Consider the following 19057-nt stretch of genomic DNA (forward strand, 5'->3'; position numbering starts at 1 on the left):
TTCGTAGAAAAATAACAAGAACTCAACAAAAGGACAATTACAAATAGGTTTTCCAGTTATGTAAGTTACTCTATTAGAGATACACTGTGTTGTCTTCATACATAGTTATGTTGTTGTGTATTTAACCATTGACTAAAGGACATAACATGTTTAATAAGTAATAATATCACATAACCATAACACAATGCAGTGCTTCCTGCAGTTGATACATAATAAATACCCAGTCTATTAAAACGTACTGACTAACAAGAAAAAAATAATTACATATATAAATGACTAGTTAAATTGGGTTTCGACAAAGCCTGACATGAATGGGAAAATGGAGTGAATGCCACTTGCTGGGATTACTTGATCTACTAGGACCTTCTTCTCCATGAAACTGTACCATATGATCTTGTTGTACCAACTGAAAACTCCAATGTTTAATGGCAGTAGGTCGACAAAGTTTGAATGGCAAAAACTTTCATACAATATAAACGTCCTCGGTTCACTCCACACACAGTTCTCATACCGCTGCAAAACCCAAAGTTTTAATATTTCAGTGTCGGTGTCGTCCTCACCCCAGAAAGAGAACATAATAGCTATGTAGCCATCATAGGGAAACAGCGTGTATGACTTCGGTGGACGTTGAGTCTTCGGTAGCCTAATCCTTGTCCATTGCTCACATCGAACGTTAAAAACTAATATTCCCGTATCCCAAAGAGACCAATGAAGATATCCTTTTGCAACAACTCCAGCATTCCTTTTAAGGAGTTCATCATTAAAAGACAACTCCAGGTCCTCCAACCTTCTCCATTGCTTAACTTGGGAATCAAACAATTCAACATGATAGATGATACATTTCTTCAATTTGTTGTCCCTGGAAGGCCTTACAATGTTGTGGTTGGGTACTGAGAGCCTAACTATAGTGAATCGCAAAGGTTCCACAGAATTAACCACCATTCCCACACATTCTGTGAAGAATCTGTTCCAAGGATTATTTAGGCGACGAAGGTTTCTAGCCGTTGGCTTGCATACATAGAACTTTTGGTTTTTTTCGTGAGGTGTGTTCAAGAGAACAATACCTTCCATTGATGAGACAAGGACCGATGTGCCATCAGGTTTGAAGTCCAAAGTTGTGCCTGGAATTGGTGGGTTGTTTGCAATGCTGGTTGCAAAAGATATCCTAGATTCCCATTTATATTCTGCATTTATGACGTAACCAAGAAAAGATCCCATCAGTAATGCATGGTCCTTAGTGAAGGAACTTGAACTTGTAAAGGATGCCCATTTTTGGCAGACAAACATTGCTTTTTTGAGAAATGGAAGTGGAGTACGTTTGACTATCTCTTGAGAAATTTCATCTGGTATTTCCATGTTGTTGTTGTTGTTGTTGTTGTTGTTGTCGGTGTCGGTGTCGGTGTTGGTGTTGGTGTTGGTGGAGTTGTTTTTGTTTTTTTTGTTGCTTTTTTTAGAAATGGAAGTGGAGTGCGTTTGACTATCTCTTGAGAAATTTCATCTGGTATTTCCATGTTGTTGATGTTGTTGTTATTGTTGTTGTTGTTGTTGTTGTTGTTGTTGTTGTTGTTGTTGTTGTTGTGGTTATTGTTGTTAGTGTCAGTGTTGGTGTTGGTGTTGGTGTTGGTGTTGGTGGAGTTGTTTTTGTTTTTTTTGGATACAGATGAAGAAGATCCTTCCATTGTTGTTCTGTTCAGGTGGGTTTGATATCGAGTGTGTAGTTTTTAGGTTTGATATCCTCTCAATGCTTACAAGTTGCCCAATAAATGGAAATGAATGCTTTTAATCTTGGGAGACGTTTAGTCTTTCAGACAACCGTTTATTAAAGAACTGAAAGGTCGTGACTTATTTGTAAAGTGAATCTAACCACCTAATTAATAAGATAAATAAAAATCTATGGTGATCACTTTAGCCATAGTTGGAAAACACAATGTTGTATAGATGAAGTATGTTGTTATATAAGGAACGTTGTGTCTTCAAAGTTATCCAATTTGAATAACGATTCTATTCTTAGATTCTAACCACAAAGATAACACATAAATTGATGTTACACTATTTCCCACTGTATGGAATCATAATGGTCTATATGACAGCTATGTTGTCATATCAGTTAGGTGTGTGTTCAGGGCAGTCTAATTTGAAATTTAAATCTAACCGCCTAATGAACTTCTAAAACATTTGCTTCTCAAATTGACTACAGGATGGTATACATAATGTCTAAACCAGAATCTATGTTGTCATATCACGAACGTGTCATCTTCAAGATGCACAAATTTGAAATTTGAATCTAACCAACTAATTAACACAATCACATTCGCTTCTCATTATGACTAGAGGATGGTATACATATATGATAAAAGGAAAAATGATAGTTTTACCTACGAATAAGTGATGAAACTCAAATGTAAGTTAAACTAAAACTATTTTCTTGCTTATATATCAAAGTTATCTACTCTCTTTATCAATGCAATATGGTTAGAGTAGAGAATTCGTTCCACTCCTAGTTTGTTTAGGTGTAGCATTTCCTAGTTCGTGTAAGCTAACAAAGTTGTGAGAGTAATGGAATTGAAATTAACTACGATGGTGAATCAAACAATCAAGATGATATGATTCAAACTACGGAAATACTAAATTGACAATATGAGGAGGAATTAGGGAGATTTGATTCCACCTTAATTCGACTTAATCAACTAGCGAGGAATTGTCGTAATCTGAATTGCAATGCATTCGCATAGCAATTGGGTATTTCTAATCCCTAATTGTTCATGGTAATCTCTACCAACTAACAACTAGCATGTGAAGCAATCAAACTCATTCTCATGGTGAACTAATTACTTTCTATAATGGAATAGATTATTACAAACAATTCTACGCTAACAACAATCAAGTTTCATCAAGGCTTCCTCAAACCCCTCTAATGGAGGTTTTAGCCTTGAATCATTATACTATCATTTCTAAAGCAAGAACAATCAAAACAAGTCATTATTAAATAAGTAATTAACTTTATTGATCTAATTTAACAATAGTATAAGATTCGAAATGAATTAAAACTGAATTTAAAACTAATTTAGAACTAAGATTATGAATAAGTAATTATCAAATTAAGACAAACTAATTATGAATTTAAGATAACTAAAGCTAAATAAGAATTGAATCATTAAACTAAGTTGAAATGAAAAACTAATTCTTTATTATAAACTAATTGAATTATTAAACTAAGTTGAAATGAAAAACTAATTCTTTATTATAAACTAAATCTGATTCTAAATAAAACTAATTTCTTTGTTCTAAAACTAATTAATTGAATGTAACAACTAATTCTATCAATTATAACTAAGTAAGAAAACGAACTTTAAAACTAATTTTCTGATCTAGAACTAGGTAGCTTAAGAGCTAACCTTTTGTCTGTTCATATAGAAGAGAATAGATCTACAATTTCATGTATGGGCTTGGAGCCATGTTTTGGGCCAGAAAATCGAGCCCAAAACCTCAGTATTTCGGTCCACAAAGTGTTTTTCAGTTGGAAATGACTTCAACCGCCCTTTTCGTCCACTTTTGCTTCTCTGATTGGGTCAAGGCTTGGACCATTGAAAAGCTCTTTCCAATCCGATCGTTTTGACATAATGTAGGCCCAATTCCGAGGTTTGAGTCCAAAGATACGGCCTTCAGAAGTTATGCTAACTTTGTGCGTTATTTCTGCCCACGTTGATTTTGACTTTTCAGCTTTGACCGGGCTTTAAAAAGGTTTTTTCTCTTTGAATCGTGCCCTTTTATCATAAAACTTCTTATCAACCAACCCTTGCTCCTTTATCTCGCAAAAGGGGCGTATTTCTACACATATTCGACTCCAATGCCTGAAATACATAAGAACACGATAACAATACTAACTCTTACTTATTAATCACATAATTAGTCAAAAGCGATATTGTTAAAGGGGTTAAAACTACAGTTTTGGGCTCTTATCAAACCACCCCCAAACAACATTTTGCTTGTCCTCAAGCAAATATGAGAAATTAGAATAAGTGACCAAAAATGGAGTTCTAACTAATCTCGTTCTCCGAGTGCGATTGCATTGACCATATACAGCAAGGCCTTAAACCACTAGGAATTCCCTAGTGGACGAGTTATAGCCTCGTAAGAGTTTTCCAGTGAAGTTACTCACAAACTTCATCTATACTACAACGACTAAGAAATAAAACTATTGTTTCCTTATTTATGTCTCAATTATCTATACATATCACTAGCAATGAATATAGAATAATCAAGTCAAAACCTAAGCTAACATATGCATAATAATCAATCATCTACGAATAAACATATATACAATAAGTAATACTATGAAATGCACTAATAGGTCCATTTCTAAAACTTTGGAATAGCGTCCTTAAGTAGGTCCTCACATAAAGTCAAGACAAAAATACTCTGATTTTTCCGCTCAAGTTTCGCTACTCCAATGTGCAATGGGCACACTTTACCTTACAATCTCAATGACACACAAGGAGCCGAAGTCGATCAAACACATCTGCCACTTACTATCACACTAACCTATTCCTAATTGAGCTAGAGGTCTTTATTAGGTGTTGCGGGGATTAGGTGATGGTTTAAGAATGAAGGAAATGGATATTCAAAAAGAACCAGTCTGAAATAATAGAGTCTTCATATCATGCAACTAGAGAAAACCTTGTTCTTACTTTGCTTCTACACTTTGTTTCAATCCTTAGCCATTTTTTTTTTTTTTTTTTTTTTCTATTTGGATGGAACTTCCTTTTCTTATTTGAAGCAACTAACAAATTCTTGATTTCAAAGGTTTTTCTCTAATCTATTCTTCATCTCTATTCTCATACTTATTCAAAGAATGGGTAGGCTGATTTTTACTTTTATTTTGTTTTGTAAAAGGGTAAGGGATTTGCGGGTTATGAAAGGCTAAAGAAGGGCTCAGAGGGGCGACTAGCGGAAAATAATTTCATAAGGTTTGAATTTCTAGTTATATCAATCCAAAGAGGGCCTAAATTCTCGCTTAGGATATGGTATAGTGATTAAGCAAGTGTACGTGTGATTTCTCTATCTGGAATTTACTTCTCCCTTATGTCATTTCTCAAATATTTCACTCATATAAGGCTTTTAGGCTATATTCTCACAGGGTTTGTAGAATAAGTACTCTAGCCTAGATTTCAGAAACTTACTACCAATACAACATAGATACTCATGCAATATATTTATAGAAATATGCAAAGATTATTACCTACATATTAACCTAAGTTTCTAAAAACTATTCTAATGCAAAAGCTAATGTGAAACTTCTAGATTATTAAGAGCCTAGAGAAAGAAAATAATACTAATATTCCTAAGTGTATAGCCTGACTTTTTATTTATATTTTTGAAATTTTTACTAGAAAACAAGTGCATATTATACATATCTATATCCTAATAGATGCCTTAAATTACGCGAGTTTCTATGCCACCCCAAAACAAAAAGCATGCTTTGTCCTCAAAGTATTGAAATAAAAAGAGTAGAAAAATACCATGGAAATGCGTGAAATTTTGGAAAATCTGCGAAATAAAGTTAAAACATACTAATATAGATAATAAAAACAGACGCAACTCTATATGAGTTCCACCCGTTATGGGGTTACAAGAAGTAAATTGCTTGGGACATAAGTAGACACTAACTGAAACTAAAAACTTACCTTATCTCCCACGTTTAAACGTCAGCATCCTCTTCTTCATAGGAGCGAGGTTCTTTTGCATCCTGCCATGCTATGATAACTTGCCAAGCCCTTCGTCGTGTATCATCAACCCGTGCTAACTTGTCAAGTGTTACTCGGTTTGATGGGGTGTGAGTAACCAAATGAGGTTGCACCTGCCATCCCAGCCAAGTCATAACTCGAAATGAACGAACAATGCAATTGGTGGGTCTCATGATTTCAACCCCAACCCAATTTGTGAACTGGGTACAGAATTCAAGTAAACAACCGCGCATGATGCGACAAACCAAAACAGGCATAAGAAGATACTTATGCCTTATGTTATGGGCTCTCGCTAGACTAGCCACTAAAACTCTGGGAATGTCGTATAAGAAACGTCCCTCGGCTAAAGCAAGGAAAACGTCACCAGCTATATTATTTGCAGAAGTAAACCGCCACTCCCCTAAAATATTCGTCAGGATAAATAACATGGTGGTGCCTATGTTCAGGGACAGGCCACCAAGGGCTATGTTATATTGTCATTGGTCCATTACACGAAACACCCCTCCCGCATAATACTTGTGAAAATACGCATAATTATAGAGGTATGCATTATTAGTCATATAACCCCACGTGTTTGGAGGATCAGGTATAGGCATTCCCACAACCAACGCTACCAAAGACTTACTGAATTCCATTGTTGTGTCATTAACTACGACGGAGAATTTTTGTTCTCCATCTGGTTGACAAAAGAATTTAGCATTATTATAGAAATATGCAGTAAGTTGAGGTGCATACGAGTCGTCAGGACTTACCAGTAGATGCCGCCATCCTAACTACACGATCCTCTCGCAGGACGATCCTCTATAGGTTCCCAACAAGTCTTCGAAAGACTGTTCAGGTATGACTGTAGGAGATGTCATCACAATAAATACTCTCTAGAAATGCTGCAAACAACCCTGGAAAAACTTACAAAAAATCAGAAAATTAAAGTGGGTCGCGAAGGTCGGTATGAAGTGCGCCAAATTGGCCTTGGGTAGGGCGCGAGTGCTTCGTGCCGATTTCCGCACAAAGAGAGTGTGGGGTGCGCTCTAAACTGTCCTTGGTTGGGCGTAGGGTGTGCTCTGGTCTTGCTCGAGTTCCAGACAACATAGCGCAAGGTGCGCTCAAGAATGGTGTGTAGGGCGCAGGGCGCGCTCCGTGTACTCTGAGCAGGTTGAAGTGAAAAACAAAAGGAAAAATTTAGAGGTTCAAAATGAGAGATGTAAGTGAGGGGTGGGGGTTGTGAGTGTAGAGTGAATCAAGTATATATAAGGTTTTAGTTTCTAAAATGAATATCAACAAGTTGCCAAAAAAATTTAAGACAATTGCCAGAAACAAAATATTCTAAAACCAAAACGGAAACAAGTTAGGTGCATATTCCGAGTATAAAATAATAGCTTTTTGGTTAATTTTAAAATAACAACTTCCTAATTCTATTCGTTGAAATTCCATTCTACAACAATATCCAATCTTAGCCACACCCATATCGGCAACATTCCCAACAACTCATATTTCCACGATTTGCAAGATTTAACTTCTAAAACGGTGGACAAGATAAAAACAATGCGAAAAATAATAATACCACCCCCAAACAATTTGGGCAGGTGGGATTCATTCAAAAATCATCGCATGCTTAGACAAGAACCAAATTAAATTCAAATAGAAATTCAAATAACAATTAACTATAGAATTCAAATTTAACAACTCAATATCCAATCTACTAAAAACAATAAAAACAACATCAAAATAATAAATTTCCTAAACCACTAGCCACGAGATGAAGATGGGCCCGAGTCATCCTTCCTTCGGCGATGACGCTCGTGCCACACAGACTCCTCTGATGGGTGGCATGCGTTCTAGGATTTTCACTCGGAATCGGCGATGTGCCTCCATAAATGCCTTCATTTGTTCCCAACGCTCATCCTAGCACTGGAAGTTCATCTCTACATTCTTCTGCAGGTTCACATTTTCATCGTGAATGGCAACCTGCCTAGTCCGCAGGTCTTCACAAATATGGTTCAGGGAACGCAAACCACGATGCAGCACTGACATGCATTCCATATCCGAATTACAATTCTCCAAGGCATTGGCAGCAAAACATGTTGTGTCCTCATTCTCATCATCCGAATCACCCTCTTCCACAACCCTTTCTCCATGCAACCTCCAACTTTTCTGAATGCAGTCCGCATAAGCAATTACATTTGTATGCAACTTCAACATAGTTCGCTCAGTTCTTGGTTTCTCACCCAAAGACAACATTATCTTTGTAATTAAAGCAGGAAAGGGTGCAGTACTTACTCCAACTCCTCTAATCATATTTAACACGAAGTCGATGATACAAAATTCATACCTCTGTTGTTGTAGTACCCAGAGTACGTGCAGACAGTTCAGGCCGATATCACTGAACTTCTCCTTCCCAATAACATTCTTACCAACCCACTGAGCTACAACCAGTTGGTTGGTCCTCAACGACGATTGTCGGACGCAATACGATTTCGCATTGTACTTCCCTTCCAACACCGTGTCTTTCATCAATGCCTCTACTCTACCATATTGGGATTCCTGCACGGTGGCTATCAGCTACCGTTTTGGCATAATGCCCAGAATATGAGTCATCTCTGAAGCACGCACTTCTCTCCATGCACCATTCGACTTCACAAAAATCTTCCTCCCTTCGATTTCCTGCTTCTTGTAGAAATTCAAAACCAAATCCTCATGGTAAAAATCATCCTTCGTATACCACAACCATTGACAATCCCTACGTTTCATCTCGTCATCGTAAAACGGTGCGAAATGTTCCGTTTTGCAAACTAGTTCCGGAAGGATTTTGCATTTTTGGGCCATTGAGTATTGGAATTCGAAATGTGGGTTTGAATAAGGTGGGGGAGGGTAAATGGAACAAGAAATCAAACCTTGGTTTGATTGGTCTTTTGATTTGGGCAAAAATTTGTGATTTTTTTCAATTTCTTCAAACTATTGGAGAGAGAAGGGAACTAGAAGGGGCGAATTTGGTGTGGGTAAGTTGATTTGAGGTGGTTAAAATTGGTGGGGGTGAAAATCGGTGGTGCTTTTCTCTTTTTTTTTTCTAGGTTTTGGTACGTTAATAGAGGTGGAAGGATGAGGAAGAAGAAGAACGCGATGCGTTCTTGGGTTTTACTGTTTACTTGGTCCCAAGCCCAAACAAATTCAGAAATACCCATTTTGTCCCTATGCGCACAAAATTAAAATTGAAATTCCCGACTCGTTATTGGTCCGATTTTTGTGAATGAGATATGAAAACGATCAAGAGAGAATTTCCAATACAATGATCCATAAAACACTCTATTCTAAACGTGGTTGACATGTAAAAAGGTGGAAAATACCTCAAAGTGCGTGAATGACGTAAGTTATGCGAACAAATGAAATCTAAATTCATAGATAATGTCAACCCGAATCAAAATACAATTAAACAACATAAGCAACAAAAATGGAAACTTGAACAATCAAGAATGGAAAGACCAACACCCCACCCCCAAACAAATTTTATAGAACAGAGTTTAGAAAATTTGTTTTAAATGTGGGTCTTTTAAAGTCAGATTCCCGAAACTTCCTAGATTACTATTTTTATAGTGTTAATTTTTTTTATTTTTTATGAATAAGATTTAATGTAAAGGAAAACAATAAGCAATAAAGATGTAAATCACTCCATAGATAAACATGACTCAAAAATCGAGAAAATATGCGAGAGTGGAAAGCGTGAATTACGTTAAACATAGACTTAGGATCCGGTACTTACAGCCACACACTCCATAGGAAGGGCCCGGTTACATGAATGGTGCACTCACCAATATATATAAGTGAAATAGAGTTCATCGAAGAATAAAATGAGCCATTTATAGTCAGATACTCGAGACTTTAACAAATAACTAGATATATATACATACCCTGCAGTTTGCCATATATCAACAAACGAAATAGTTGTGGATCGTGCCATAAATAATTATCACAGAAAACACATCCAAACACCATCAAGCACCATGATTTCCCATGACGTGGCATAACGGAATGAGAGAGAATACTGATGAATCTAGAATCTAGCCTAGCATGCAAAGTCTTCTTGATTTTCTAACGAAAATGTAGGCAAGTGAATGATTGTGAGAAAATGGATGGTTGTGGAAGATATGGTGGATATAGATGAATTGTAGAAGTAAGAAATGAAAGAAATGAGAGAGTGGGTTTTTCATAAAATTCATTGGTGGAGTGGGTTGGTATAATCACACAACTGAAAATGAACGTATCTGGTGGCTCTTTAGATAGTATTTCCTTACTAGGAGAGTTTAAAAAATCATGAAGCACATGAGAAACAAGAGGGTCAAGTGCAAACTCAAGGTTCCTTTGAAAAGGTGGAGGGTGGGGAACATTGATGGAAAGTGAATGAGTGACAGAATGATGTGAGGTGGGTGAATGGTGCTCAGCTAGAGCTCTCAGGTCTAGATCATTCGAAGCTTGTAGATATGTAAGACATTGTTCAATAGGTGAGTTAGAAGAATCAATGGGATATTGTGTGCAAAATTCTTCTTCTATCATGGCGTTAATTTTTGAACTTCCATCGGAAAGAAATTGGTGCATCTGATTATCAGGAAAGGTGTAGTCGAAATAATCTTGAGCTAAGCTCTCGATCATGCTAACCTCTCCTTCAGAAGTCGTATCTGGGAACTGTTTCATCGCTTTAAAAACATTTACCTCAACAGAAAGATAACCAAAGGACAAAGACATCGAACCATCGCGGCAGTTTATGAGCGTGTTGGCAATAGCCAAGAAGGGACGCCCTAAAATGATAGGAACAGAGTCGTTAGCGACTTTTGTGTCGAGGATAACAAAATAAGCCGAATAGTAGAAATCCTGAACCTTAACAAGCATGTTTTCAATAACACCTTTAGGATACTTAATAGACTAATCCGCTAATTGCAACGTCATTTTAGTAGGTTGCATCTCTTGTAGACCTATTTGCTTATAGAGATAAAAAGGGAGTAAGTTAACACTCACCCCCAGGTCTAATAGCGCGGTCGTCATGTGGGAATCTCCTAAGGTGCATTGTACAGTAGGACAACCAGGGTCCTTGTACTTAACGATTCCATTATGTTCGGTTAAAGTTAGAAACTGTTCAGTTAAAAAGGCATCTTTAGGAATATTTGTTTTACACCTAGTGGTGCACAACTCTTTGAGAAACTTAGCATGGTGAGGTAACTTTTTAATCGCTTTAAGAAAGGGTAGGTTTATCGAAAGATTTTTAAAAACTTACTTAATATCATCGAAATTCGTATCCTTGGTTAATACGGCTAATCTTTGGGAAAACGGTGGTTTCTCTCTATATTTTGCATATGGATCAACAGGATGTCTAACCTTGGCTTTTTGTTTCTTAGGTTGTGGTTTAACTGGTACCTCTACAGGGGTAGGATCTTCAGTTACTACTTTGGTATCTATTACAATATCCGGTGTAGGGACTAATGGTGGGGTAACTACAGGCGTAGTTATGGCGTTATCAACCACTCTGCCAGAATGGAAAGTGGTGATGGCATTTAGCTCACCTACATTTCCATTTTCATTACTAGTATTACCGTTTACCTCAAAGGCTGTGTTTACTATTTTAGGATTAGGTAACGCTTGACCTGGAAACACACCTTTTGGTTGTACTTTCTCTTGTGCTAACTGTTGTAAGGAAAGTTGGATGGACGGTAAAATCTGTTGTTGGTTTTGCATAAAGGTGTCGAAAGGATCTGGTTGTGGATGTGTAGTTGTTACAGGTGGTGTGACAGGAAATATCTCACGTTGATTATTAACAGGTGGGTTGTGATAGTTATGATTAACCGGAACGATACCTCTATTAGTATTATAATTATTATAATTACCTTGTCCTTGTCCTTGTCCTTGTCTCAGTGGAGATTGGTTGTAATTGTTTGCTGGCCTAACATTTTGGTTATTAAACCTTGGAGGTGTAACTTATTGATTATTTCGCCAACCGAAGTTAGGGTTTTGTCGCCAAGGTGCGTTAGTTTCACTATTAATGGAACAAACATTGTCCAGCTATGTGGATGGATGTTCATAGACTAGAGGACAATAGGAGTTGAGATGCTCAGGACTCAAATAGAAATTACATGGAATAGAGTTGACATTCATGACAGGGGTAGGCTTTTGTTGAACAGAAATAGCTTCTACCTTTTTAGTGAGGGATTCAATTAGAGTTTTAAGCTCAGGATCAGATTTAACCTCAAACATACTAGTAGCCTTAACTGTTGAAGAATAACTAGCGGAGCGGGGGATATCGTCACTACCCCCCAGTTATTATTACGCTTTGTTTGATCTTCTAAAAACCTATAAGCCTCTGAAGCTCCTTTACTGCAGAAACTACCTCCATTCATTATATCAAGGACCTCTTTATGGTGGTGTAAAAGTCCCTTGAAAAAGGCACGAACTAACGTGTCTTTCGCAAGGTTATGATGTGGACACTCTATAAGAAGGTAAGTGAAACGATTCCAAGCCTCTGAAAAGGATTCATGAAGATTCTGTCGGAAAAAATGAATCTTGGAAAGCATTTCATCTCTCTTCAATGGTGGGTAAAAATGTTCCATAAACAATTGAACAAGTTTGGCCCATGAGTCCAATGAATTAGGCGCTTGGGCAGTTAACCAAGACGCCGCCTTGTCGGCTAGGGTGAAAGGAAACACCCTCAGTTTAATTTGTTCCGCACCTACCGTAGGATGATAGAATGTGGTAAGAGCTTGTTCAATCCTACGCATATGCTGATAAGGTTTTTCATAGTCTAACCCATGAAAAACTGGTAACAAATTAAATATATTCGGGGGGATTTGGAAATCCCCCACTGGGTCTGCAAGAACGATGCAAGATTTTAGGCTATCGTTCAAGGCTTTGTAAAAGTCAGAGAGAGGAGACTCTCTTTTTTCAGCCATTATTTCAGGTGTAGTGTGTGGTATACTAGATAGGATTATATGTTGACGTTCACGATAGATTACGTTAGTCATTTTTTCTCTACCTGACCTTAATCTCATGCAAGGCTAAGTCCAATATTAAAGAAACATGACAACAGTCAAAACAACCCTGATATGCTAGTATAAATCCTCTAACAGGAGATACGAGGAGTGGAAGAAAGAAGTACCTGAATGTCTCCTTGCTTCGCTTATGAATAGCGTCTTGTATACGCAAGCTCAGTGTATTTAACAAGTTAGAAACACTGAATAACTTGAAAAAATGGAAATTTGGACTAACCTGTGGAAATCAGGTTGTTCCTTAAGAGGGCTGAAGTGCTTCAGATTCTCGCCTTTCAAAGGGAGGTGCTTCGTGTCTTGGCTGATGTCAGACAATGTAGCCGGGTGCACTCTGAATTTGCCTTGGAGGGCGCGGGGTGCGCTCAGTGTATCCCTACGAAAAAAAATCAGTTCTAACGATAGCGGCGCCATTTGATAAAAGGAAAAACGATAGTTTTACCTACGAATAAGTGATGAAACTCAAATGTAAGTAAAACTAAAACTATTTTCTTGCTTATATATCAAAGTTATCTACTCTCTTTATCAATGCAATATGGTTAGAGTAGCGAATTCGTTCCACTCCTAGTTTGTTTAGGTGTAACATTTCCTAGTTCGTGTAAGCTAACAAAGTCGTGAGAGTAATGGAATTGAAATTAACTACGATGGTGAATCAAACAATCAAGATGATATGATTCAAACTACGGAAATACTAAATTGACAATATGAGGAGGAATTAGGGGGATTTGATTCCACCTTAATTCGACTTAATCCACTAGTGAGGAATTGTCGTAATCCGAATTGTAATGCATTCACATAGCAATTGGGTCTTTCTAATCCCTAATTGTTCATGGTAATCTCTACCAACTAACAACTAGCATGTGAAACAACCAAACCCATTCTCATGGTGAACTAATTACTTTCTAGAATGAAATAAATTATGACAAACAATTTTACGCTAACAACAATCAAGTTTCATCAAGGCTTTCTCAAACCTCTCTAATAGAGGTTTTAGCCTTGAATCATTATACTATCATTTGTAAAACAAGAACAATCAAAACAAGTCATTATTAAATAAGTAATTAACTTTATTAATCTAATTTAACAATAGTCTAAGATTCGCAATGAATTAAAACTGAATTTAAAACTAATTTAGAACTAAGATTATGAATAACTAATTATCAAATTAAGACAAATTAATTATGAATTTAAGACAAAAGCTAAATAAGAATTGAATCATAAAACTAAGTTAAAATGAAAAACTAATTCTTTATTATAAACTAAATCTGATTCTAAATAAAACTCATTTCTTTGTTCTAAAACTAATTAATTGAATGTAACAACTAATTCTATCAATTATAACTAAGTAAAAAAACTAATTTTAAAACTAATTTTCTGATCTAGAACTAGGTAGCTTAAGAGCTAAGCTTTTGTTTGTTCATATAGAAGAGACTAGATCCACAATTTTGTGTATGGGCTTGGAGCCATGTTTTGGGCTGGAAAATCGAGCCCAAAACCTCAATACTTCAGTCCACAAAGGGTTTTTCAGCTAAAAATGACTTCAATAACCCTTTTCGTCCACTTATGCTCCTCCGATTGGGTCAAGGCTTGGACCATTGGAAAACGCTTTCCAATCTGGTCGTTTTGACATAAGGTAGGCCCAATTCCAAGGTCTGAGTCTAAAGATACGGCCTTCAGAAATTCTGATGACTTTGTGCGTTGTTTCTACCCGCGTTGACTTTGACTTTTCAGCTTTGACCGGGCTTTAAAAAGGTTTTTTCTCCTTGAATCGTGCCCTTTTATCATAGAACTTTTTAGCAACCAACCCTTGCTCCTTTATCTCATAAAAGGGGCGCATTTCTCCACATATTCGACTCCAATACCTGAAATACATAAAAACACGATAACAGTACTAACTCTTACTTATTAATCACATAATTGGTCAAAAGCGATATTATTAAAGGGGTTAAAACTATAGTTTTGGGCTCTTATCAATATACATAATGTATGATGTCATATCAGCAATATTTCGTCTTCAGGGTGCTCTAATTTCAAATTTGAATCTAATCGCCTAATTATAACCTTGGGAACTGTTGCTTCTCTCTTGCCACTAGATAATGGTACACTTAATGGATTATATGGATATTACGTTGTCATACTTGGTACGTTTTGTGTTCTTGGTGTTCTAATTTTTAATTTGAATCTGACTACCTGATTAACACAAAACCGTTGGTTCTCCATTCCGACAACAAGATAGCTAGTGTACATAATGTCATGTAAGCACTTTAAGTTGCACTATTAGAAAAAATGTTTTGTTCATGCATGGTGCTTTATTACAACATCTAATTTTAAGTTCCAAATATAAATACAGATATATATTACTAGTTATACTGAGTTGGGCCAAACTGAGTTTCGCCAAAGTCTGACATAAGTGGTAGAATGGAGTGAACGCCAATTGTTGGGATTTTTTATTCTGATAACACCTCCTTGTCCTTGAAACTGTACCATATGATCTTGTTGTTCCAACTGAAAACTCCAACTTCTGTTGATAGTAAGTCGATGAATTTCGGATGACGGTAACGTTCAAACAATTTGTCCAATGAATACTTCCTCGGTTCACTCCACAACCTGTTCTCGTATTGATGTAATACCCTCAGTTCTAATATTTCAGTAGTAATGTTGTCCTCACCCCAGTAGGAGAACATAACAGCAATCGTGCTATCGAAGCGAAAAAGTTTATAGGACTTGGTCGGGGATTCGGTTTGCAGTAGCATAATCTTTGTCCATTGTTGCCAGCCAATGTTAAATACCAATATGTCTTCTTCATAAAGAGACCAGTGGAGACATCCCTTTGCAACCACCCTAGGCTGCCTGCTTATGTGTTCAGCATTAAAGGACAGTGCCAAGTCGTTCAACCTTTGCCAATTGAATGTTTGTGAATCAAACAATTCAACATGGTGAATGATTGAAAATTCCTTCTTGTTGTCTCGTCTTTGTCTAACAGTGTTGTAGTTGGGTTTTGAGATCCTAACCATAGTGAAACTTAAAGGTTCCATAGATTTCACCGACATTCCCACACATTCAGTGATGAATTTGATCCTAGGATTATTCTAGCGACACACTTGTTTGGTTGTCGGTTTACACACATAAAATTTTTGGTCTTTCTCGTGTGGGGTGTTCAAGAGAACTATACCTTCCATTGAAGACACAATTACCGACGTACCATACGGTTTGAAGTCCATAGTTGGGGCTGGAATTGCGGGGTTGTGGCCAATGCTAAAGGAAAAAGATATTATTGATTCCCATTTTCTTTCTGTCTCTATCATGTATCCCAGAAATGATCTTGTCTTCAATGCGTGCTCCTTTATGAAGGAACTTGAATTTGTAAAGGTTTCTCATTTTCGAGAAACAAACTTGGCCTTTTTAAGAAATGGAAGTGGAGCACGTTTGACAATTTCTACACAAAGGTCATGCGGCATGTCATATCCTTTGCTCTGGTAGTCACCATTCGAAGAAGAGACAGCCATTGTAAGTTTCTGGTTGATGGTGTTTTTGAAATGGTATCCTTATGTGACTTTTTAGGACCTACTTCTCTATGTTACTGGTTTTATAACCGTGTTATTCGCTCTATGGGGCGGTTAGAAATAGCCAAATAATTTGGATAACTGTATTTTATCAGTACTCTAACTGTATATCAATTCAAAAACCGTTTGACACTATTATCTATAATTCCCCAAACCATCTTTATATTGTCTTATAATGCAATTGGTTTATCCTGAAAAGGCTATTGTGATGGGCACACGTGGTTTTCAGATGGGCCACGCTACCACTTTAATGATGATGTGTGCGGCGTACCAGATAACATTAGTTCTGGGGGGGAAAACCCATTGGGAACTAAGATGAATGCTTTTCGACACATCAACTCTAATTTCTTCTCAAACCGTGACCACATTCCTCCTTAAACCGTGACCAAATTTATTCTCAAACTCAGAAATCACCTAAATCATGACAAACCCTAAAACGATATGCCCCAAAACTGAAAGATTTATTTTTTTGGTTCCTTGCTTGTATACAGTTGGCTCTGATTACATGTTTTTTTAAATAAAAACCTTAGTAGGATTATTACTTTGTCTAGTATTTTAGCTTTTAATTTAATACTTTAGTTCTATGTGTTTGATATTGGTCGACCTAAGAGAGTAAAGGAACATATACACATGATAGAAAGTTCAATTTTCACATAAACTACAATTTCTACTCAAACTACAAACATTCACTTAAACTAGTGGAGAGGAGGGATAGATATACTTGCATTTAGCATTATTGGTATCGAATTCCAACGACCCATTTTTGGTTGGCTATTCCTCCACCACAGATAATAGCTCCAATCAATGAAATCCTAATTGATTTTCCTCAAATAAATGGGGCTACTAAACTAAAAGTATGACGAACAAGATGCTTTATTAACCTCCTTGGTAACCTTGGTTTGCTAATTGGGAAGAACGAGATGAATCCCCCCAAATTCGAGAGAGGGAGACCGAGAGAGACAACTAACCCCATATCGTGTCTCTTAGTTCCAGCCCCAATCCCCTTAATCCCGTGGGTTCTATTGCATGCTAGAAATCCACCTTAGACCCATTACTGGAAGTAATGGCCGAACTCATATCAAAGCCCAAAAATGTGGGGTTTTACAGATGTGGACCGTCCTTTGTGTGTTATTTTGTCTTGTAACGAGCAAAAAGAACCCTATCTTATTAAATGTACTAGAATTTAACTCGTGGCTACGCCACTTAAGAGTCATGGGCTTTGAATGACACTACAAATTACATCTAGTCTTCGTGAAGGTGATAAAAAATTACATATGTTTCCAAATAATCGTACATAATTGATCTAACTTGAATGATATTTTTACAATACGAATGTATAGTAACGTGATCTAGAAATTACCCTTGTCTTCAACCTGAATGATTCTTGATTTTGTTTCTCACCATTTACTTTGTATCTAACAAAGTAATATAAAACCTTGGAATTCATTTCCTCTTTTTTCTCAACTCATAAAGCTTTATGGATAACAGTCGATGGAACTAAGTTATCTCAGCCAACCCCGAGAGCAAACTAAGATGAAACGGGAGTCATTAATTTTGATTATTGGGAGCATACCCAGAAGAGTTCATGGATTATTGCACTACAAATAAGATAAGCATATTGAATATTTGCTACATGTTTTCATAAAGATTGTTTCCTAATTGGAATCAACTTACTCTTTAATCGTGTCGGTCTACCGTCAGATGTACTGATTGCATTAACTATTAGGCATCCGATGTAGGAGTTTGTCGATAAAAAGGCTATGAGGATTAATATCATCAGTACGTTAGAATTTAAATAACTTTAGATAAATTTAGATAAGTTAGAATTTAAATAAGTTAGATAAGTTATTTAGATAAGTTTCATAAATTATAGATAAGTTAGTAGTAATTTCTTTGAGTGTGTTTTCATAAAGATTGTTTCCTAATTGGAATCAACTTACTCTTTAATCGTGCTGGTCTACCGTCAGATGTACTAATTGTTTTAACTATTAGTCATCCGATGTAGGCTTCACACAAACCACTTAAAAACCTGAGAAGTGGATTATCCTCTTCTTTCGTATTTCTTTGCATTCCAATAAACATTCAGCTCAAACTCTCTCCCCTACAAAAACATAGTGATGTTCTATATTTACTCACCATTTTCCAAGAATCATGACTATAACCAAACACACCTCGATTATTTTTTTCGCAGAAAAATTAGACACTACAGTCAATTAGGCCCTATGACACAAGTTATGAAGCTAACAATCAATCAAAATCTTTACAAGCTTTTGAGTAGTTTCCTAATTGGAATCAACTTAGATTAGATTTATATAGCCTTGGATCCTGTGGATATATATATCCAAATGAAGATATCAGATATAATTTAATATATATATCTATGAGGATTAATATCAATCAGTATCTTTGAGTAGTTTCCTAATTGGAATCAACTAACTCTTTAATCATGCCGGTCTACCGTCAGATGTACTAGATGTACTGATTGTATTAATTGTTAGTTGTCCGATGTAGGCTTCACACAAAGCGCTTAAAGACCATGTTGTTTTATTATATAGATAATGCCCTTAACCGTCTTTATATTGTCCTATGAGGCAGTTGGGTTGTCCTGCAAAGTATACTATGATGGTTACACTTAGTTTACAGACGGGCCACGCTACCACTTTAATTATGATGTGTGCGGCGTACCAGATAACATCAATTTTGGGGGGAAAATATCCCAAATACCATTGGG

The 19057-nt window shown here is 36.6% G+C and overlaps 1 protein-coding gene across 1 annotated transcript; it reads right to left on the reverse strand.

Annotated features, from left to right (window-relative positions):
• Nucleotides 1-276: 276 nt before the first annotated feature.
• On the reverse strand, nt 277-1356 carry LOC147475220 (putative F-box only protein 9). Its single transcript, XM_086585324.1, has one exon. The coding sequence runs from the start codon at nt 1354-1356 to the stop codon at nt 277-279; it is 1080 nt and encodes a 359-aa protein (XP_086441450.1).
• Between the last annotated feature and the right edge of the window lie 17701 nt (nt 1357-19057).

This window comes from Coptis chinensis, chromosome 9, assembly GCF_015680905.1.
Source record: "Coptis chinensis isolate HL-2020 chromosome 9, ASM1568090v1, whole genome shotgun sequence".
Lineage (NCBI taxonomy): Eukaryota > Viridiplantae > Streptophyta > Magnoliopsida > Ranunculales > Ranunculaceae > Coptis > Coptis chinensis.

Excerpts from the sequence above, each read along its gene's own strand:
- LOC147475220 (XM_086585324.1), bottom strand. The coding sequence starts at position 1,356 with ATGGAAATACCAGATGAAATTTCTCAAGAGATAGTCAAACGTACTCCA.